A 24,335-nucleotide genomic window follows, 5' to 3' on the forward strand; every position below is an offset into this window, starting at 1 on the left:
GCCCTGGCAAACACCGGTGGATAGAGATGATTGTGGTGAAAAGATTTTTAATTGAATAATTCACATATGGCCCGACAGAAATGGGTTAAACCAGAAACAGCGACCTGCCCAGGATGACCCCACTTGCAATTAGTCCATGTGATTTTGTGACAATAAGACTGATGGATGTTTATTAGATTTAAAGAGCAGCACAATGGCCTGATTTCACAAGTTGTTCTGTTCTTCCAGTGCCTGCATCCGGCTCAGTTAGGGTAAGAAGAGGTAGACACGGAACACATGATGCAATGACATCTCTGTTTATTTTGTTATAGATTTACTTGCACGCATTGGTTTTTTTTTTTACATTTTATTTTTATATCTCGTATCAACTCTAAGAAATTCACATTTACACAATGCATTTTTACATTAGTCGGTAACTACAGATGACATTCATTTGTTCTGGGGACCAGCTCCTGATCTGTCTGGATCAAGTAATGTCGTCACGGAGAATCACAGTGAACCTCCCCCATAGTTTCCACAGCACTGCAGGTTACATGTCCCGTTGCCTCTGGCATGGAGGTATGTGAAAAAAACGTACTGTACATGCAAAACATCTGCACAGTAGAGCTGATTTCTATCGACAAAGCCTATGTACGTTTCAGAATAGAAGTTGTAGTTGGCATGTATATGTTTTCAGAATGCTACATCACCCTATCGGTTGCCTGTATTTATAGCATGTTAACATACAGTATGTGATCACTGGCAACCTTTGTGTAGCCCACTGTAAGTCTCGATATCGGTGCAAAGTTTATACAGTTTGCTTGCGTCTCCAAGGTTCAATTCTAGTGCTGACTTGTATCGACTAAAAACCTTCATTAGCTCTCAAAATATAAAAAAAACAAAAGAAGAAGAAATGCACATAAAAACCCAACAATAAGTGGAAAACAATGCAAAACAATAAAATAAGTTTGAACTCAAAGACACACTGAACACTGTACACAGGCACTTGAACTGTGGTGCACTCTTTGAGCGCATCCAGATTACATCTAATAAGTGCTACAAAATAACGTCAGTTAGAAAAAATACTGATTTCAAAAAGTGTAATACTATTCCTAATATAAACCAACAGGAAAATGCAAAGACAAAAATAAAGCACTCACAACCAAAAGTTAGGGCAAACTTGTTTTCTGAATGTGTCTTGCATAATTTTCTGTTGATAATCAGGTTGTACATTCTTATATTGTAGCGTCTCCCTTCAGACGCTGTCAGAGGAACGGAGTGAGTCAGTTCAGGGTAGACGAGTGCGCTGCTGGAGGGCTGATTGGGTCTCGGGAGATGGCGTCCAGGGGTGTTTTTTTTTCTTCTTTTTTTCTCTTTCCTCTAAATCAACACTCTGGTCACTCACACTGTAACAGCGGCTGCTTTAATGTCACCGCCACAGCTAGGATCCGGATGAATCATACCGACCCTCTCACCAGAGGAGTGAATCATACACTTTCTCTGTGTGTGTGTGTGTGTGTGTGTGTGTGTGTGTGTGTGTGTGTGTGTGTGTGTGTGTGTGTGTGTGTGTGTGTGTGTGTGTGTGTGTGTGTGTGTGTGTGTGTGTGTGTGTGTGTGTGTGCGTGTGTGTGTGTGTCTGCTCACATGCCCACACCACATCAGCAGAGGAGCTCTTTTTTTTCTATTTCTCTCTTCTTTTTTCTTTTACCACTTTTGTCCGTTCCCATTCATTATGCTGCCGTGATTCATGAATCACAAGAGGAGAAGAGGCCAGAAAGTTTAATTGTCTCGAGATGTTGGTGACCATGTGATCGACCTGTGTGCGGCATCGCACCAGATATAATGACTCACATTCTCTGCCTACTTCCCCTCTTTGTGACACTTTCTATCCATCCTGCACTCGCTTTACCAGCTTCACTAACAAGTAAACACATCTTATTTTCTTTTAAAGGTAATCGTTTTATTCTGCACTCCTGTTGGGTGTTGGATAAAAGGACTAATACCAAATCGTATGGGGATGATTGCATAACTCAATAGTAAAACCCCATGCCTTCTTTCCATTTTAGTTCAGGATGAAACAAATGAGCAGTGATGTGTTTATTGGTCAGATATAAAGCTGCCGGTCGGTGGAGTTCTTCTTTTTAGAGTTTAAAGTCAGCTAACCAGATGTTCTTACCTACCTTTAAACTTGAAAATGGTGTGTAATCTTACATGGAATGAAAATATCTCACCCTTGACGGTCTCGTCTACATATTTAACACAAGCATACTTGTGGGAATTGATCGATCAAACACTTTGTGTCAGTGCAAATCAAACTACATAAACATGAAACATTTCTAACGTAATACATTTCTATATGGTAACAATTGTTTGTTTACTGGCTCGCATCTTAAACAACAACCAAAAAAACAAAAAAGTTTAACAAATGTTATGGCGGGAGCTGCTATAGAAAAGCGAGTAAACCCTTTTGTGAGATGAAAAAGCTGATTGATTTAAGTGAAGTGCCACTTTGATGGAGAGCTGAGCAGAGTTACGCCTGCCTCAGCAGCGATCACTTTACACACTTTACGTTATCGGCTCTCACTGTTAAATTAGGCTGAAAACACTATCTACAATTGGAGCAATAGGCACACACCAATTACTGTAGGTTAATTATAAGTGCTAAATCATTTTGATAGCTGCTTTTCAGCCAGGTAATGTCTGAGTGAAGAACAAAATAGAGAATTTCAACAGTTTAAGACCCAAACTTATGGAAAGAATAAACAACTTGGACAGCGGATTATGTGTATTGTTAGGTTACACATTTAATGACGTTTCTGCAAGACATATTAAAAGCTATAAGGTCCTTTAATGATTTATTATTTTCTAAATGATGTTGGAATCTGACACTACGCGTCACCCACATCTTTCTCCTCTGCCTTTAATCGTTGCCCGTCTACCTTCCAGCTCATAAAACCTGTGAAGATCTCTTTATGATTCTCGCCGTGTCTCTCCACAAGAGGTACCCTGAGAAGGTTTGTGCCCCCTGTAGGAACTGAAATGAAATAATGCATTGCAGTCAAGCTCAAACTACTGAAAGGTTCTCTGGCATTGCATCTATATTGACTGCTGTTACTGTTAATGAAAGCAGCAGGAGAGCGGGGTGGGATTGGGGGGGGGTGGGGGTGGGGGGGCGGGGGGGGGGATTGGTGGGGGGCAAACATAAAAGTGGTCCTTTGTGATAAAAGGTGCGACCCAGCCTTAGAAGTAGACCTGGACTAAGTGCTTTTATATCACCCTGGCGATGTAGTAAATGTCAGCAGCTTCAAAGTTGGATAAGGGATGTGTAATGTCACGGCGAGGCTTCGGCGAGCGCCACACAGCCCCTCTGTTGTCCACGGCCTTAGTTCTGATGAGAGTGGAGGCAGAGGGTAAACAAAGCTGAAACCCTGAGGTAATTACTACCTGCCTGTCAGGACGTCTCTCTCTAATGGACCCTGTGTTGACGCGGGTGCCATTGACAAAGCATTAGCACCTCAGCGCTTCAGCCTCTGCGACGCAGGTGGAGCTGCATGCGAGGCTGAGAAGGGAGGGAGTGTGTGTGTGGAGACGGAGATGCTTGTCAGGATCATTAGAGGAAAGTGTGCCTCTGAGGGTTGTCCCAATTCTTTGCTCAGCAAGGAGAAATTATTATAGATGGGCTTCCTGGTTGCAGGATTTTTTGTCGAATGACGTTACAGCTGCTGCTGTCTTCCCCCCCCCCCCCCCCCCCCCCCCCCCCCCCCTTCCCCTCGGCTCAGTGCAATGAGTCAGCAGAGCTCCACGGTCCGGAGATGTTCCTCTCATGCTGCTCATTCAGGACTGTGGAGGCACCCCGCTGAGTCAGCCGCCAAACCCAAGCCACCAGATGAAAGCATTCAACCACAAACAGGAGACACATTCGAGCGTGTTACATTTCGGAGCATGGAATTACCGAAACACAATCCCTGGGTCCCGCTGTTAGCACGGAGGAATAAACAAGCGAATGCCGAACAGCCCACGCCATAATTGACCTTCATCGGATGATGCTGGCCGCCTAGAATAGTGACGCAGGCGTTTCATGCTGAAGCGCTACATGAGACGAAAATGAAACGGGAAGGAGAAACTTCAGAAGTTGGGAGTGACTCACGGTTCCCCCGCTGCTGTTGACGGTGGGGGTCTAATAGAGTGAATCCTATGGAGAGAGAGAGAGGCGCTGGATTATCTGAGAGGGGGATACCACAGAGGAAGAAGCTCCCCCAATCTCTCCGAAGAGTACTTCTCTGCCTATTTACCTCTCAGGCACAGTTGTTTCACGGCAAGTGATCAGAGATTTGAACAGAAAACGGGATGCTTAGGAAAGGGCAGAAGATGACTGAGAATTATTTCATGTGTCAACGTACTGGAATAGTCAGTTAATAGGAAATGCAGCAGCATATATCTACGTAACTGGGTCAGATAGTGGTTGATATTGCCGTAGAGGTTGTGTCCAGGCACAATGAGTGACTGTTTATGCAGGGGTGAAGAGTCGGCCTGTGGCCCGAGGGTGCTGGGAGGTCCGTTAATGTCGAGAAGCTGTTTTGCTCTGCGGCCCACTTCAGACATAAAATCGGAGTCAGTCTTTACGTTCTCTGCATGGCCCCTCGTTCCCTCATCTCTGTCGTTTTGGTCCACGGTTCAAGTCCCCGGTCTCTTCTCCCCTGTCTGCTGCTTGGACCCCTCCTCTTCCTCCTCCTCTTCCTCAGACTTCAGGGGGAGGTGACTCGGACTGGGGCCCACCGTCCACCCTCACCACTGCAGAGAGAGAAGTAAAAAGAAATACATCAGATTCAAACTAAATACACTGGATTAAATATCAGTCTCCTTTGCACAGCCTCTTTGCGTTTCCACTAGTTCCAACCCACGCTGTTGGTGGGGAAATCATATGATAAAGGGTTTTGGCTCCGGAATCCCACCAAATGGTTTTGAATGAAATCTTATCCCGAGGGAGGTGGAGGCAATGCCACCACCATCACTCACACACACTGTAAATCCTCCAGCAGCCACATTAGAGTCGTCAGTTGATTTTACATACGTATCTTGGATTGTGGAGGATTGTGAGAAGTACCCGGAGTAAAAGTCAGAAAGGTACAGGAAGAACATGCAAATTTAGGAACGACTTCATTGCCCTGCTTTAAATTTATGAATGTGAATACTACAAAACTAGTAGCCACACGTATGGAAGTGAGATGAATGCCACTGAATTCAGAGCAGGTCGAGATTGGCAACGTAGCTGACATCTATGAGGAATTATCATGTGGTGTCTGCTCCAAGAATAGAAATCATCCAGTCATACATCATCTATCCCTGCTTCATCCACACTGGCTGGGATAGACTCTCACTATCCTTGAAACGTAAACAGTTCAGCCGACCACTGCAGGGCTGATACAGAGAAACAAGCTCACACAAACAGAAAACTTAGAATTACCAATTACCCTCACAAGCATGTCTTTGGCTGGAACTTGATGTGGAGAGAAACCACTTTACCAATGTGCCACAAAACAGCCAGTAAAAAGCTGCTTTATAGGGTTGCTTTTTGCTTTTATACACTGATTACAGTTCAGTGCCTGTACTTACACTAGAGAAAGGGTGAAGAATGTGTGTATTTGGGCAAATATATAGAAATCCAAAAAGAGCAGAGGTTAATCTAAGACATGTAGTGCTGTAAGAAGATTTAATGGCAATCCACTGGATGTCCTGATAATCGCAGTTTTACCCTGCAGGGGGCCCTGTGGTGTCACTCACTCATCTGAACCTGTTCAACTGGAGTCATTAGCTGCATGAGGATGGGAGACAAATGCTCGCTTTTCCCACAAACCTCTTAACCTGCTGTCAATTGAGTGGAGCCTTGGAAACGGCCGGGGAATGCAAAGGCGTTCCTGAGAGGACCCCCAAGTCCGCTGTGTGTTTTCCATTCTGTATCAATGCATCCTTGTGCCCCACAAGTGTGATACAAGAGAGTTGATTTTAAAGCTTTGGGAGAGGGGGTTTTCCTTTGTCGGCCCTCTGTCTCCACTGCGCCTGTCTCCCCTCAAACCCTCCCTCCAAACGTTTTAGTGTCATAGCTGCGCTGAGCTCGCTGGAGCTGGCTTCTCTACTTTGTCTGTGTATCAACGCTGACTGTGTCCAGTGACAGTCTGTAGCTCTCCGTGCTCTTCCTTCCTGTTTTGAACAGACACTCCACAGGCATCGACCATGACACAGACCAGAGAGACAGTAAGCGAGCAGCCATCTGTAACACACACGCACACACACACACACACACACACACACACACACACACACACACACACACACACACACACACACACACACACACACACGCACACGCACACACGCACCTGCACTTTTGCTTCAAACCAACTGCTTGGGTTTCATCTCACAGGCAGCACTGATAATAACAGCAACATTGTTCCCGTGTTTTATAGACTCCAACCTCATCTCGAGAATCAATACGAGCTGTCTTGCCCTGAAACTGTTCAGTCAGATCTTCTCTGAAACGTAACCTCCTGATCTGTGCACAGCTTTGTAACCCACCTCTTTTCTTTTCTAATGAACACATTTAGGCCCTCCTGATTGGACTCTGAGCCACAGTAAAGTCTGTAAATTTGCCGACTGAGGTTGAATTGTAGAAAAGTATTCACTGATACATGAATGAACAAATGGTTTGGTTTTAAGCATGCTCACTACGTAGCTTTCAGCGCCTCTGTACCAGTGGACCAGCAGATCGAGCAACAATCTGCTTATCCTGCCAATTATCAAAATTAATTAGCCTTTCACGTGACGACTGCTGCTTCTCTGCATCAAATGAACCCTCGACATATGCACAGCAACGTTCCTACTGTCACCTTCACAGTCAGACTCTTAAAACTGGGGCAAAGCAATTTCCAGATAAGTCTTATCAAAACGTACTCATGTGGGAAGATGACAGCCAGTCGTGAGTCATCCCTGCTGTTTTAACTGGAGAGCAATTCTTTACATGGCTCAGCAATTCCATATCTGTAACTTGCAGTCGTATGGCGCTGCACAATGAGTGATATACTGTGAATCTCCTGCAGGAGCCTCGGGCTCCCAACACAGAATGTTTCCTTCATGAATGTTGACTTAAACCCAACAGTAACCTTTTGATAGAGGTTGATTGTATAAAGAGTCTCTTCCCACTGGGGCTTTCAGACGGGCCTCTTCTATCTCACATCAAAACCAAGCAAGTGATTTTCCTCTGGATTCTGATGAATAACAGCCTGCATTATTTATATCCCAGAGTGTGCACCTGCTGCTGTACCAGTTCTACTCACTTGCTAAGCCTCAGCAGCCAAATCCAGATTTCTTTCAGAACCTCTGACGATCCCTTTGCGTTCAGATTGACGGCTGCTTTGACTCCTTTTTGTGTGGTCAAACGCAGGACAGGGGTTCTTCGATTAGCCAAAGTGACCCATGGTTTAGAGACTTGTTTACATTTTAAACACATTCAGTATGCACAACTTGGTTGAGGGTCACGGGTGGAAGGGGAGCTTCAGATAGATGCCTCCATTTAGTCGAGACGAGCGGTCTGAAATGAGGCCGAGCACCCTTCATGCAGAAGCTCTCGGCCCTCCGCCGGTGACTCATACGAGGGGGAGCACCCACTTTCAATGTTGTCAGTCAAAGCTGGGGAGACAATTTCTGCTCTATTTTCCTGAAGCTCTCCCTTTTTTTTAAAGCTTATTTCACTTGTTTTGAATGAAGCTGCTCCCATTGCTTTTCGAAACCAATAAAAATATGGTTCACTGGTTCAGCGTGGATTTATGCCGCATATTCTCGCCCTTGTGTGTTTTTTAACAGACCCAGTTGGTTGTGGAATAAATGACAACCCCATCCACCCCCCACTGTCCGTCCCCCCTATGAGAGCAACAGTTGTTTTTTTAGTGGTTTCTGCAGCCGGCAGTCGGTGCTAATGCCAATTAGCACGTGCTAAACACTGACGCTACGAGCAGATTCTGAGCGGGGCCTGGATCCCATCTCGTAACACCTGCTAATGAGCCGATCAGTTGAGGAGGCGACAGGGTTAACCAGGCGGCCGTTCCCTCGCTGAACCCACGCCAAGCCGCTTCTCCGCTCCCCAAAGGAAATTCCTTCTTTTATCCGACGTACAGCGGGCCTCGCATTTGGTCGAGTGGCAGAATGGGAAGAGGTAAAGCACAAAAACAAAATGAGCTTTTCCCAAGCCTCATTAAACTGTAATGGCGATCACAGACACAACACAGAGGCATGGATCATTCAAGGGAAGATTTGTCAGCTGTTGGTTATTTGGGGATAATATTATGCTAACAAGCCTATTTCTTAATCTTAGCATAATAAGCCTCGAAGGAATGAAAAAGAAAATATATAATGACATCCCAAGGATGAGAAAGCTTGGAGGGGGAAAGAAAACAGCTGACTGAATTACAAGCTCATGACTACACTTCTTCTTATTGTTCAGGTAAAAAGCCTCTCAGGTTGATGTAAAGATCGAGCGAGGGAGCTGGGTTCATCTATTTAATGTAAGTGCCGTTCCAGTATTGAATGGAAGCGCATGGCTGTACATTGTCGAGTGGTCGCTTCTCGTTCGTGCTGCACTTACTTTTACTCTCCCGTCTGCTGGTAAAAGGTTAGACTCCTTTGTTTTCAGCCGCTCAGGGCCGCTGGGACCACACCCTTTGTGTTTGTAGCCAGCGTCAGTGAGTCAAATGCTCAGATCACATGAATTAATACAAAGAAGACGGGACCAAAAATATTAATCTCACAGATCAGGTTGGAAATCCTTTGAAAAGGGAATTTCCCAACAGAGCAAAGGATTATAAAATAAAGCTTCCAAATGTCCTTCGATTCTGGATGGTTTCATTACTTAGTACAGGAAAAAAATAATAAAAAATTCTTGACAAAAACTATGTGATTCAAACTATCATCAGCCAAACATCACTAGTCGTGTATCTCTTTTCCTAAATAGCATATTACAGTCATATGTTGTGGTTTTCAGATGTTCTCAGACATCGCTCCTTAGAAATGTCAACGCGTTCTTCCTTGGCCAATATGGCCCACTTCCTCCAGGTTGGATGTTCTTCTGGCCTTGACCTTCAATCACAGTTCCCCCACAGATTTTTTTCTAGCCAAAGTTTAGTGCAGGCAGGTCTATAATGTTCACTTTTTGACTTCTGGGGGCGGCATATTGTTGTGACTGACTCTCGTGTTTGCCAGCGAGTTTTTGAGGTTTTCTTATAAAAATCAACCCAAATCGTTCCTTCACAATCCCTTTCACCTTTCCAAGATTCCAAACTGTAGATTTACCAGAGCTTTCTCACAGCTTAATACTCCCATTGCGGCGTTTCATAGTGGAAACTAATGGCTTTGGGTTGTCCGCCTGTCCATTCTCTCTCTAAGCACCAGGCTCCTCTTGATAGCCAAAGAGCTTCAGTCTGCACGATCTCTCTCCAGGTCGTCCAAAGAATACTTCACTTTAACGGGAAGGTGTCTGTCCTGCGGAAGTCCAGGTCCATTCCTGAGTCGTTCACTGATGTCTTGGCTGTTGTTCCAGGGTCTTTAGACACATCTCTCACTTGGCTTTCCAGAGTCTTTAAACTAGTTGGCTCTCTCCTTTCTGCCTTGCTTGTTCTGTAACTGTGTGGCTCTCCTTGAAGTTCTTGACGATACTTCAGACTAGACTTCTCGACACTGTGATACTTTGAAAGCCCTTCTCGTTCTTTGTAGAGCAAATCTTTTATTCTAAAGTCATTGTTGTCCTCCCAAGTGACGGTTTAAGCTCTTGCTCAAGTATTAAAATTGAGTGTAAACAAGAAGACGACCTTCAGTTTTACCTTGATTTCACGTAATGGTTTGATGAATAGATCAGCTCTTATGGGATCATGTCAGGGACACTTTTCTTCAACTAATTAATGCTTTCTGAAGAAACATTTTAATGTTGTGGGATTTTGTATTAATTGAGTGAATAGAGCAGCATCTTTTTATTTTTTATTTCAGATTTGTTAGGCTGGTGTAGTTGAAAAAGGTAGTGCTCATGTAGTTTTCCTTTGTTCCCTATTGCTGGTCCCCTAACTGAGTACCATTTCTCCAGCCATGGTGATTACCGTTCTTCTAAAATGTACCTCTGTTTTCCAAACACTATTAAAAACAAATCTTTTTTTGAGTCCATTGTGCACTGTCCTACAGCTTTAGTACTCATTTGTGCACCAAGTGTGTATTTCACTGCGACCGGAATGAGTCCCCATGCAAACACAACTTCCTGCAGCACAGTAAACATGAACGAGAAACCTTAGATTTCAGCTGATTTGGAGACTCTCTTAATAAAAACAACTGCAATTTGTGCACTGTTTTGGAAAGATTTATGTGTTTAATATAACGTACAGGGAGTAGAAGTGCCCTGGACTTCCTGTGCCAGTACCACACTCTGCTCTCTCTGAAAGCAGAGCCTTTCCAAGAAGGTACGACTAAAAAGAAAAAGAGAAACGTTTGATGTGCTTTGCCTCCGCTACAGGAGTCATGTCATGCATGTCACTGAGTCACCGTTACAAGGCTCTTTGGTTTATTTCAAAAGTATGGAAATCACAGAATGTTTCCTTGACCCTCATCCATTTATCTTAGGTTGGATCATTTTGCAGCTGCAGCTCACTAAATTTGAAAACGTCTGTTCTGGGGACATTTTGGATAAGATCAGGGGTTCAGTCATTCAAGTATATTTGCCAACGATTTATAGCTTTTTCTTCAATGGCCATTATAAGTGTGAACTCAGAAGAAGCCTTCCAACTGACCATCCTAGATTGACTTCATCAATAATGCACCACACAACAGCTGTGTGAGTTTGTTGCAAACAGCAAATGTCATAGAACTCGTGCTGGATGCCTGAAATTTTCAATGGAATTTCCCAACCAGTAGATGTTTAATTTCTTCAATAGCTCACCGAAAACACCTTTTTTTTTCTTTGCTATGATTTGCCCAAAAATGTTCAATTTTGGAGCTGTTTTTGCATTAAAATCTTGATAGGTAACACTGAGATGTTGGAATATTTAAATTTAGAGTACCATTGCAATAAAATAAATAAATGTGAATATTCAGCTTCAAATCCCAAAACCACAAAGCTAAAATGTGCGAGGACTCTTAAACTCTAAAATCTAAAGTGCTTTCCCGTGTGACTCACAGTCCATTCTGCTTGGTGGACTTAATGTCCTATTGGAGCATTTCAACATGCTGATGGTTTTGACTTTTTCCAGTTCTTTTGTAGGTTTTATTTTTAGGTTTTAAGGTATTTTACTAAAGGCCGCACAATGGTGTAATAGTTAACAATCTTCCGTCATAAAAATAGCGTCCCAGACTCGAGTGGACCGAGACGTTGTGTGTTCTCCCTTCGTGCATGGGTGTTTTCTGTCACGGACAGAGAATCCAAATGCAGGACTGACTTTCCAAAACGTAAGAGACTCCTAAAAAATCATTCCTATTCCAAAGATAAAACTTCCCTTCACAAGAGGAAACAAAAAATAAAATCCAAACTCAATCAAAAGCTGAATCAAAAAGGAACGTGAAACAAGAAAGGGACTACAACCAGAATGGAGGGAAAACAAAACTATTTCTTAAATACTTTTAAAGGTTTTATATACAAAATGTTATTTGTTTTTTCTGACATTAAACGGCTTCACATGAGATTTTGACTTTTCACGTCAAATTCATAACTCGTGTCTGAATTATCCTGAATAGAATCTTGAATATCCGATGAATATCTATTTTAAACACCGGATTATAGACGTTTTTCAAAAAATTATTTTTCTTTTGTGAACCCGGCAGATTTGACACTGAATGACCCCGGCTTCATTCCAACAATGAAAGACACAGTAACTGTAACAAACAACAAAAACAACACTCAAAACCCTCATCTGTGTTTCTCCCTCTTAATGCACTAAACCACAAGAAGTAAATTAAGCAAATGCTAAATTGCTTTATGATAGATCTGTTAAGTGCTTATTGTTGGTTGCAGGCCAGACTTCGTTTAGCGAGTTCATCTTACAAAAACCTTTTAAGAGTTTGTCTGGCCTGTGAGAACGTGCAGCAAAAATTGGCCCTCCAGACCTGCACTCCAAATACCTCCTGAGTCTGCAGAGTCAAATATAGAAGAGTAGTAAGGGTAGTAAAGGCAAATATAGATCAAACACAAGCGCCTGCATACCCTGCTTGTACATTACTTCCCTCATGTGCACTGGCTGGAACAGAATCTGTGTCTGTCAACACTGAAACTCTCAGCCTCATTATAATGGTTGATTTTGATTAGGAGGAATACAGCCACATTAAAATCTACCTGATATTTGTGTTATTGCAGTTTCCCACAGTCGCAACCTGTGCATTCCTGCAGTCTAATATATCGTGCACGCACGGAGGATTTGGCAGCGACACGGAGGTGTTGCTCCTGCTGTGAGGTGATATATTGTTTTTGATCTCAATCCACAGCAATGTGTCTTTGCTCTTAGGCGGGGAAAAAAAAAGAAAAAAAAACAACACACAACCACACATCTCAGCAGACTATTTTGATGTAATTGACAATGACTTTCTTTGGCAGTTGGGATACCGCAGCGTGACGGAGGAATGTCTCCAGTCTAGAGTTGAAGCAAAGTTTCTGTGATGTAATAAGGTGTTATTAAAAGGTGAAGAAGCTCAAAGGCACCAGAAGAATGATCAGTTTTATTGGTATTTTCTGAGGTTTTGACACCTAATGTGCAGTCTTTGCCTGGGAGGCATGGAGCTTCTGAAACGCCGGGCGGCTCAAACGCATAAATGAAAACCAGCTTCGCCACATGGAACGACTGGAGATTGGAGCTGAGGAGATTTGGGTTTTTTGGTTGTTTTTTTTAACAAGCTAAGCTCGACAATTATTACTTTGCTTGAATACAAATTGCCAGATATGCAACCACACATATATTCACTCATTCTTATTAGGCCAAGTTTACACGTCGGAGAGAACAATACACTATAAACATTAACAATGGCGTACACAGACATTGATATGGACAGACCAAGGTGGATTATTACTGTGACTGTCAACTATAAAACTACCAACAGTATCAACCACTGCACCACTGATCCACACAGAAACACACAAAAATTCATCCAAGCGTCTTCTATGCTGCTTCAAACTTCATCCTAAACCTGCCATGCTAAATAGCGACTCCTTTACATCTACAGGCAATGGAGAGTCACCAATTAATCTTAAATGCATATATTGTTTGAAATGTATCCATGCACACATGAAGAGAACATGCAAACTCTGCACAGAAAGCCCCAAAAAGCTCAAACCGAGGATGTTCTCACTCTGAGCCAGCAGTGCCAACCACTTCTTCATTTTTCAACCCAGAAAGAAATGAAAATTGAGAATAATTTGAGAAAACACACACAGGAATGAGGTTCCCAGGCTTTGCCCATGAGGGAGGAACCAATCCAAAAAGCTCCAATGTGGAACATTTGGGTCTGGAAACATGAAGCAGTTAAACTAAAAACCGCTTCCCCACATGAAATGAGTGAAGGTCAAAAAAAAAAAATAGAAGGTGTTTTACACTATCGAGATTAAACAAATATTATGATACTTTTATAGAAATTGGCCAAAATTGCACTGCCACCGACATAGCTGCATCATTTGTTGGTTTTGAGCTCTTACCGATCTGTTCGGGTGAGTGTGAGTGTGCGGGCTGGGCCTGGACTTCGGCCTGGGCCTGTTGCTGTTGCTGTTGCTGCTGCTGCTGCTGCTGCTGCTGCTGCTGCTGCTGCTGCTCCTGCAGACTCTGACTGTCCACCGAGATCCCACTGTCGCTGTGCAGCTTCTCTCCCTCCGGCGTCACCATCTGGTTGTTTGTAGCTGCGCGGTTATTAGCCGCCTGCTTGTTCTGCTTGCAGCTATTCCACCTGTGGAGAAGTGGCGCGTCAGATGAGGTCTGATACCCGACAGTTACGCCGTCCTAAGCGAGGTCTAGACGGCTCGATTTCACGGGGGAAGTCGTGAGCCAGACGAAAACAAGTCGGCTGGAAATTTCAAAAGGCAATTGCTTTCAAAACGAGGTTTGCGTTTTATTGAACTGTCTGTGAGGATATTTCAACTGTTATTCCAGCCTGTCTACGACCAAAGCGAACAAAAACTCAAATGAAAGTAAGGGAATGAAAGAGCGTGTGCGTTCGCCCCATTGTTTCGCAAACAAGTTAGTAAGACAGGAACAAACAGTACAGAGCATGAATGCAAAATCCGATTTTACACCTATTAACTCATTAAGTAACATCAGGAAGGACTCTGAACATGATCTAATGTTGAACATCTGTGTAGCGGGGCGGGAAGCGGTGGTGTAGTCCAGGACATACGCGAGAAAACACCCACTTCCAAATCCCCCATGATGCACCACTCAGCAGGACGAGGAAGCCATGACCCACCCTACTCTGCCTCTAATTGGCTAGTACTGGCTGCACGGTTATCAATCAGACACACAGCAGGGCGGGTCATTATGAGGCAAATATTGCAAACCAACAAATTACCCTAAAATTATAAGGCAACGAGCAAATACGATGGAGAGATTTTCACTAAAAAGAGTCGCCTTGCATGTCACTTGTCCAAGGAGGATGGACACCACTGGGAGGAAGGTGTTCAAAGACTCAGTGCCGATATTTTACAATTGAAACAGACACTGATGCCTAATTCAAGGCGAGTATTTCCTCAAAGCAAGACTTCATCTTCACACAATTTCCAATTGCATTGTACAGAAGACACAACAATTCAGTCTGCTAGCCGTCATGGTAGCAGAGGAACCATCAAGCAACTGATGCAACTTTGGTGTTCAAACCCTAACCCTAACCCTAACCCTAACAAATACTTAATACTTGATCAGAGTTTGGTCCCTAGAGATTGCTCCTCTTCGAATAATTATGTATTTAACACGAGCAGCCCTGATGAACATGATGAATAAGCTTTTAAATCAAAGTTTTCTAACAATTCCAAATGTCTTCCTGTGTAGATGTACAAACACACATATTCAATACAATATGTTTTTCCTAAAAACCTGAACCTGAACCTAGTATTTATTTGCATGAACCCATATTGAGTGCTATCTTCTAGTAAAAAATGCAATCCAAATTCACAAAAACCTAGATTTTAGGTATTTTGCAGCTTTTCAAAGCTTGCTACTTTAAAAAATACGGCCTCTGTGTTGTGTCATGTTCACTATTCTAACTGAAACACTAAAGTCACCAGTAAATTAACTAGAAAAAGCACAACATTATAGTAAAGCTTTCTAATTTTCCTCCTTTGTGTTGTCATTCTGCTGTTTGTGGCCCACCCCTGTTCTTCCTTGGCCTTGGTGAGGATACTAGGTTTTTGCTTCTTGCACATCATTGTGTATTTATGTTCAGAAAGCAGAAGGAAGCTTAACGCCTCCCTCCTCTCGCTTCCCGAGCAGAAGAGAAATGACTCACGAAACGAGGATTAAAATATTCATGAGGTATTGAGTGCAACAGTACTGTTAACACCTCTACTTATAAAGTGCTGGAAATACACATGACTTAGAGCCCGTAGGTGCTCCGCAATAAGCACACGAGGAGCACTACGCAGATGTGTGCGTGACTACGCTGATAAATATGGCACTCGAATTTCGTCCGGTCGGCACTTTTCAAACAATCAATGCTTCTAATGAGCTTGTTTACTCGCTTCAGATGTGTGTGAGCGCGGGCTGGTATCTGTCTGTCTGAGTGCTTGCATGTGTGTTTGTGTGTGTGACCTCTGTGATGCATTAAGTGTTGCTGTTGTTGTTGTTGTTCTTTAAGAAAAGCTCATTACGGGGTGTTTCTCCAGAAGTGGGTCAAAAACCTCTTTTACCACAACAGGACTAAATACTTTTCCTGCTACCTTATAGCTTTATTTTCACAGGCTGGTTGTTGCCTGAAGCGACATCTGTGTTAAAGGCACACGCGCCGCCACCGCCGCCGGCTCCATCCAGGCCACCGTCTCCATCACTATTCATCCTCTCTGTCCTAGATTGTATAGGGGCCGAGGCGTAAAACTCAATTGTGCTAATGTATTTAACCGCAGAGCAGCTTTTCATCCCGTTTTCCTTCCATCTCACTGACCTCTTAAAAACGATGTACGCCACCAGGCCCACCACCATGGCGGCCAGGATGGAGCAGTAGATGGGGATGAGGTTCTCGTTGAGGCCGTGGCCCAGGAAGCGAGGGGATCCGGCGCTGGACGTGGTCGTCTCTGCGCCGGGCAGCGGGCTGTCGGAGCGCCCCGGGAAGAGGTCGTAAGGGAACGACGGCGAAAACAGATCCATGTCTGAGGTGGGAGTGACGTAGGTGGGGAGGTCAGGGTCTGCAAGAGAGGAGAGATTGCTCGTAAAACAGGATTACACAGGTTCTCTAAAATAAATGCCAACACATATGGAGCCTGCATGAAGAGAGCAAAAACTCAGTTTTCTGGGTGATTACGGAGAAAATCATCTCAAAGAGTAGTTTGTATGTTTAACTACTCCATGTTTACATGAAAATGATCACCGTAGTGGAGTTGGACGTGTTGGTGGAGGAAGTTATCGAATATACACTAGAAATAAAGGAAAATAAACCTCAACAAGCCAATAAAAAAAAACACAAACTCGGCCATTGGTTTCAAACACACTTAAGTTCAGGGTCCACATACAGTACGGTAGAACAGAGCCATATGTGTATATTTCTTCAAATCTGAGCATTTGGCAAGAAAAATGAATGCTACATCATCATAAAGCCAATTTAAATGAGGAAGTTTTGAGGGACCAGCTGAGGGAATTCTTCATGGTCAAAACAGAAACAACCATAAACGACACAAACATTTTCAGAGTCAGTTTTTTTCTTGCCGATAGTTAAGAGGGTCAACTAGGGCTAATCATGATGTCTCTAGTTACACAGACATTTTTGAAATTGCAGCCTCATTAATGATGAGAAATTAAACCAAAGTTATTTGCGATCCATCCCGAGGGAATGTGGAACATCTGTCGCAAAATTAAATCCCTCCTGCAGGAATACAGCTAACTCCCAAACCACACATTTCTACCCCACGGTTTTGCACCAGAAAACAACAATAGTTACTAGACGTCTTGATCGGTCCCGACCTGACTGTAAAAGTGAGAAGTTTACCCTGCTGTTGACGCGAAGGAAATCAAGGGATTAGAATTTATGCTGTGGGCATCGTGGATATCTCAACCAAATTTCCCTCCTGTCAAGCGTGGCTAAAAAGAAATTCTATCATGAGGACACACAAGTATATTTGCAGGAGACGTGTTTGCTGGTGCACAGTCACCAAGTCCCCAGCCAGATGTCTGATGCGCCGCCGCACTCATGCGGCAGCTGTTTCTGATAGACAGATGGGTTCTGGCTCAGTTGCTGCACGCAGGAAGGAAAAAAAAAAGGAATGCTCCACAGCTAAGGAGGGGGAGGACGGCAGATATCTGCCACACACCAACGCACCCCACGCTGGGGTTAGGCCCTGTAAAAGCCAGGTCTTTGCTCTCTCCTCAATCTCCGACCGTGTGATTTCTGCTCGTTGCACGACATCAGGGGCCATATGGATCCACGCAGAACAAAGTCTGGAGCTTTAGAAGGTCGTCACTTTGAGTGTAGCCTTAACCCGAAGCACTGTGCTACTGGGTGGGTCTGGTTTCCATCATAGCCAAGCCTGTAAAGAAGTCATTTTTATAAATCGTTCTCCTCTAATTAATTATTCTGTGTAGTTTTCCTTCCTGTTCTCTGAGACGGTCACGACTTGTTCTGCAAATTACTCATCAAATCTGCCACTTTTCTGGCTTTTGTTTCGGAGGAAGCTCTACGAGAAGCAGTCAGATGGTAGAAATGTTCACAGGGTAATCCGCCGATTCCTCGCTGCAGAGGGTCCGTCCAGCCAAAGAAACCCCAGGCGCCCCTGAGCTCTGCAGCCTGGTGGGGACGGAGACCCTGCTGCCTGCTTCACATCTGAGCCTGTAATTCCCAGCAGAACCTCGGGCTGCTCCTCATTAGCTTTGTACCGGCGCTCACAGGATTAACCCTGCGGAGACCCCCGGAGGCTTCCTTCAAGGCCAAAGCCAGGGACACACTTTCCCAAATACTTTAGGGGTCATCTAGTCTCAAACATGTTTGGATTGTTTCAGCTCCCGGGTATCATGATCCTATATTCTAAATTTTATTAGGAGTTTCCCTGTATAGCATTTATGACAACCGTCTAAACGCTCAATAAAATGTTTATTACACACTAAAATGTAGTTATAACTAGATGTACAGGTGTTTTAGGTTAGTGTTAATCATACACTATGTATATCAAACTTGAGTTTTACGACACTGTCCCTGTTTATCTGTGTACTCAGAAGACATCGGCAGAGTAATAGTTGCTGAAGGATTTATTAATGGTCAACATAAGTGCATTAGAACTGTTTATTAAATATTAATAGAGGCCTTGAAATTGTTAAATGGGCGATGTAAGGTTCTTGGTGCTTGTTTCACAGCACAGACACTTTTAAAAAGTTATAAACAGCCAAAGAAAGTAACAGCAATCTAAAAGATATAGTGACTTAATAAGCTGGAAATTGCTCAAAGGGTCACCATAAGTCATTTTTTTTATTACTTATTAATGCATCTCTGCTGGCGTTTAGGCTGCAACAGCCGATGTTCATCATTTGATTTGACTGGTGCTCAAGAGATTCTCCTCTGAAATGTGTGTCTCCATGTCTGCCGTCTTTTAAGAGCTGTGTGGAGTTTGCATATTCTCCCTGTGCATTCTTTTGATTGAAAATTTGAATGTGAGTGTGTGAGTTCCTCTGTGTGTGCACTGCGATGAACTCTGCCAGAGCAGAACAGAGATGGGCAACTTTGATCATTGTGAGGGGCAACGACAATTTCTCCTTCACTCATTTGGGGAGGCAATTTGTTACCAGGCACTTCTAACTGAAGTTCACATCAATTTCATGAAGCTGTTGATTTAACACATGTCTAGTATTGTAGATAGATGTCAGTCACGGTTCTCACACATTTAAAGGCCATTTTCATGAAAGGTTGGTCATAAAAGTAAAATGTGAGCATCATAAACTGAAGCTAAAAAATTAACATTTACAAAGTCAAATTTCAAAACGCTGCAATTTTTAGTCAAAACAAATCAACTCGTTCAATTTTGTTGTGCGTGAAAATGGAACCTGACTTTCTCCTTTTTGAACGGCTTAAATTTCGTTTTTACGTTGTGGTGGCAGGACCCTCTGGCAATTTTGGCCTTATGTTTTGACATATTCTATACCAGAGGTGTCTTACATAAGGCCTGTGAGTCAAAACCAGCAAACGACAGACCTCAATCCAGCTAAACCACAGAGCAAATGGTAAAAATTTCAAAGAAAACATAGATTTTTTTGGGACAAATTTCTTAAGAGTGGTGGACACAACACAGCGAGCAAACTAGCATTCGTCTCGAAGCCATGCTGTCAGTGTGAGTTTGTGAAAACCTGCATGACGCACCAGCTATAAGAGTTTTGGGGGCATTTCACTGTATTTTGCACCAGAAGGTTTCATTAAAAATGGCTTTAAGTTGAGGTTGTGGTCATTTTTGGTAGAGATTGTTTGGGTTTTACGAACATATACACATTTTCATCACGTACACTCTGCAAGTTTAAATTTAAAGGCTATTATGGCAATATTTGTTTTAGACATCCATCATCAAATAATTGAGTATTTGGCAGGTTTGATTGACAGTGTTTGTTGGATGTTGCTATTTTTTTGTTGCATTGTTCCATCTGTCTGCTTGTTTGTTTTCTGTTAGTTCTTTTTTCTGTTCAATTCTGTCTTGAACAAGTATTTGTTTTTTATAACATTTAAACATTTTTCAGATTTTTTTATTTCTATTTTCATTTGACATTTTTACCTGTTTCAGTGGTCCGTTACCATTTTTGTTTTATCAGAATTTACCAGATGACCAAGAGCACAACAAAAAATAATCCTGAGAGGGGAAAATAAATGATGAACTGATTATTGTGACCATAAAAAAAGATTTTCAGTGGACCATCACAGCCAAACGCTGCCACGCACGTTTTTTTCCACTGACACAGCCGATCTGTTGATTTGTCGTGATCGCGATAGGCAACTCTATGCTGATGCATTTGAGAGATCACTGTTTGTTGTTAAGAGTCCACGTTGGTCCGTCTCGTCTGCACAGCGATGACGGGGCACTCCGGCCTGGTGTGGGGGTGAGATTGGTTTACTGAAACGGTGGAAAATATCTTAGGCGGGACAGAAAAAAACACAGCACATGTGCGCGCCAGACTTAGAAACACAGAGATGATGCACGGGGCTATTTAAAGCGGCGCTATTGATTGGGATCCGTCTAAAAAGGAGTGAGCGTTCGGAGGAGTGGAACACGGGTGTCTGTATTACATGCATATCTTGACCTTTCCTTTGGATGTAGTCAGGTTTCCTCGGCTCTGCCATACATCATCCGGGCTAATGCGGGGGGCTGCTAATGGTATTAGCCATGCAACACGAGCTGGCAAATGGGATAAATTGTGAATGGAAGGTGTGAAAGTGAGGGAAAGTGTGCAGACTGTCTGGGCTCACGTACGCCTCATCAGAGAAGCTGCAATCAGTCATGCTGCGCTACTGTAAGAAGTGTTCTTTAGTGCAGTGAGTTTTCCCCCTCGCCGCGCAGACGGGCGCTTACATCAGTCACACCTCGGGATGCATCGTAAATACTCTTTCTGTGGCGGGATCGCAGCTCTAATGAGAGTACCTCTCGCATAGCAGTGAGTCAACACACAGAGCATAGAATACAGTATGCAGCGTCCTTATTATAACTCCTGCTGTTTTCTGTCTTTATCTCTCGCTCTCTCTCTCTCTCTCTCTCTCTCTCTCTCTCTATCTTTCCCTCTGTCTCCAGGTTGAGGCTGAGAACACAGCTGGCTGCAGAGCAAAACGATATAACCGACGGCCGCGAGTCAGCATATCTCAGCCAGAACCGAATGGGAGCTTAAAGGCATTCTGGCTTCGGTGGGCTTGAAACACTGGTGAAACAATATAAAACTAGCCGGGGATTTTACGAGAGCGGGGCCGTGCGCGTGGGGAAATGTGTTTATTAGCAGGGTGTGGACAAGAGGGGGGAGGGAAAAGAAAAAAAGATTTAATTTTTATGAGCCATCGAGGTCTTTATGGTGAAGTTAACCCCGGGGTCCCGTGCAGAGGTTGAAGACTTGGCTGCTGGAAGCTCCGGGGTGGAGATGAGCAGCTATCAGGCGCAGCACATGCACAATGACCTCTTTATCAGCCCCCAAACACTCTTCCTTCTGTCTCTATCGCCTGGTGTGCACACACATCCAACACACATGTAGGGCAAATTATTCAAGTGAGCGCTCTGTCTTCTGTCCGGGAGGGTTAATAGGAAGAGTGGATGGCGGGTGGTGTGTGTGTGTGTGTGTGGGGGGGGGGGGGGGGGCAGACAGAGAGAGAGAGTGTTAGAAGAGAGTGAGGAGGGGTGCGGATGAACAGAGGAGCCGCTGTAAAGTGCTCTGATTAGCAGGAGTAATTATGCTGCAGCGGTGAAGGCGCTGAATGCACGCTGGCCACCTTCCACCGCACCGCCGGCCCGACCACACGAGGGCCACTGTGGGAAGACGAGGCGATGAGAGGGGACCGATAAAGAGAGAAGAGGTCCCCTCTTTTATTTTTTATCTTGTGTTTTTAATCTTTCCTCTCGAGGACAATCAGATGCTCAACGTGTCATGTTTAATGCTCAACCGAAGTCTGCAGGAGCAGAAAGACTGCAGAGAGGCTCGCCAGGAGGGGGCAAAAAAAACAGACAGAGACCTTCAAGTAAAAGATGCAGGAGGTGTTTTCAATTTCACATCAAAAGAGTTCTCACACATGTGCAGTGTTCGGAGTTTAACGAAAAATGGAGAGGCGAACTTGGCAGGGGGAACGGTGTGCATGTGCCATGTTAGCCTGCTATCACTTCTATTGATTTTGGATGCTGATGAGAAGTGCTTGTATGTCTGAGGCTGATGAGTGTGTGTGTGTGTGTGTGTGTGTGTGTGTGTGTGTGTGTGTGTGTGTGTGTGTGTGTGTGTGTGTGTGTGTGTGTGTGTGTGTGTGTGTGTGTGTGTGTGTGTGTGTGTGTGTGTGTGTGTGTGTGTGTGTGCGTGCGCGAGTCCCGCAGTCAAGTGTGGGCGCTTGGTAGAGGTCACTCAGCGAAACCTGAGCACGAGAAGAAGAAATCCCAGGACTCATATCGACCCCCTCTGCATAGAATACCAGCACAGCACAGATGCTGCACCTCTCTCTGCCGCCGTTGATTTCTATTCCTCTCTCTCTGCCGCTCTTTGTCCCTCTGTCTTCAGTGTCGGGTAATTGAACCAACGTGACAGCTGAATATGAACTGGGGATTTGGGAATTTAAAAAAAAAAAAACGATACAATTGTGACTTCTATACTGAAGCCGTACGACTGGGATCAACAACAAGATAAGAATGAAAAAAAAAAGGGTTTCCTGAAAAAAAAAAAAAAAAGATGCTGAGAAAAGAAGAAAATTCAAGCTTCCTGTTTGCTGCATCTGTAGTCATTGGAGACCACCATGGAGGGCCTGGAAACATCATCACGACCACGTGACTGAGGCCGCGGGCCCAGTGGTGCTATTACAGGGCTCTTCTTTCAAACGGACGTCCCATAAGGTCACTTATCGTGCCATCCGCGATCCCCACCATCACTGCTGCCGTAGCGCCGTCGCTCAGGACAAGGCGGGTCAAAGTGTAGCTGTCTGGGTGGGCGCTCCCAAAAGGCTTTATTGTTGCCTACTATATGTCAGATATTTTGTCGCATGTATTTGAGTGTCGGAGGGCGTACAGAGTGTTGGGCTCATTTCTGCCCGAGAAGGTCTGATGGCAGCAAAACAAAGAATAGACTACACAAGAAGAAGAGAAAAGAATGGGGAGATCTAAACTGAAAACTAATGTTCACACTGCTGTTTTAACATGGCAGCTAAAAGTGTAAACAGACAACAATGCAACCAAACTTTCCACAACAATGAAGTTTTCTGAACTACAAGCACTTGTGGAATCATTGATGTGGTCCTGCAGCCATTTGTGAGCCCGTTAAACATAAAAACAAAACTGTAATCCCTTCATTTCATGGACCCACGAGGACCTGCTGTTGTCACATCCTGTGTTCACTTGGTTCAGATGTCTCTGGTTTCTGATGCATTCTTAGTGTCTTCAAACTAAACCGAAAATGATGCGGATGTGGAAAGAGACATGATCTCCCACTTGATTGTTGCACACCAGGGTTTATGTTCAAGTTAAATCTAAATCAAACAACTTAAGTTTTGTCTTTTTGCATGACAACACTGTCGGGTGAGCTTAGCTTTAACATGCCATTTGGCTTTCTCACCACAAAGTACTGGACAAATTGAAATTCTGAAGAGGCGGTGCCACAAGTTACAGGGTTACCAAAGTCAATCAAAGTGTTTCAGGCAATTCATCTGAGAATGTTGACGTCTTTTACTCAAAGCCACAAAAGTTTACCTGTTTGAAGCGCAAGATAAAAAGTGAAAAGTGAGTTTTTCTTAAGTACTCACACCGTCTGTGAGAAATGTGGATGTGGGTTGCTCGGTGTGGCAAAATCTAAAAGGTTCATCTCCACATTTCCAGAAAAGAAAAACCCTCATAGCAATTCAGGTTGTAATACAGTGACGAGCTGAGTAGAGGCCACATTCTGAATCGTCTTGTTTGTGTTCAGAATCACTCTGATGAGGATTTATTGATCGTAAAAAAAAAAAAAAGCTAAATGCAGCACCTTGGATGGTGTTTGTTAGCATTGAAAGACAGGGTGTAAAGTCATCATCTATGTTATTAGCCCCTCTTCCACCTCATCTCCCTTTACCACTCTTATCTTTCCGCAGACCATTTCTCCACCGCCTGTCAGTGCCATTACAGGCTATTAAAACAGTAACGTATACCGTCCATGGGACACTTTTACATCCGCTGTGCAACAACAGGGTGTTGACGGATTTTTTTATTTTTTTTTTAAGGGCTCATTAACTTAACAGATCCAAAGAATCTGCCAGTATCCGAGGCCAGGAAATCCAGGAAATCTCCACCGACTCATCCTTCCAAAGAGGATTATTACAGCTGAAGTCTAGGTGCCAACGTTTATGAGAAGTTGTCAGAGATTTTCCTCCCTGCATTAGTCTGTGAGTCATCTATTAAAAAGCATTTCAATAACTCCACACAGGCACGATGATTGGTCAGTGTTTGCATTAAAAAATCCCACAAGGTAGGAGCAGAGCCTTTTCCA

General features: G+C 43.8%; 1 protein-coding gene across 1 annotated transcript in view; it reads right to left on the reverse strand.

The window, feature by feature from the left end:
• Positions 1 to 281: 281 nt before the first annotated feature.
• Positions 282 to 24,335, reverse strand: part of ngfra (nerve growth factor receptor a (TNFR superfamily, member 16)) — a 42,324-nt gene continuing 18,270 nt past the window's right edge. Inside the window, exons 4-6 of the mRNA XM_080487979.1 lie at positions 16,129 to 16,369; positions 13,682 to 13,926; positions 282 to 4,770 (exon numbers count right to left, since the gene is read on the reverse strand). Coding sequence (XP_080344105.1) covers positions 4,718 to 4,770; positions 13,682 to 13,926; positions 16,129 to 16,369 — 539 coding nt within the window. The 3' untranslated portion in view covers positions 282 to 4,717. The remainder of the gene's footprint in view (positions 4,771 to 13,681; positions 13,927 to 16,128; positions 16,370 to 24,335) is intronic.

This window comes from Lipophrys pholis (assembly GCF_963383615.2).
Source record: "Lipophrys pholis genome assembly, chromosome: 19".
Classification (NCBI taxonomy): domain Eukaryota; kingdom Metazoa; phylum Chordata; class Actinopteri; order Blenniiformes; family Blenniidae; genus Lipophrys; species Lipophrys pholis.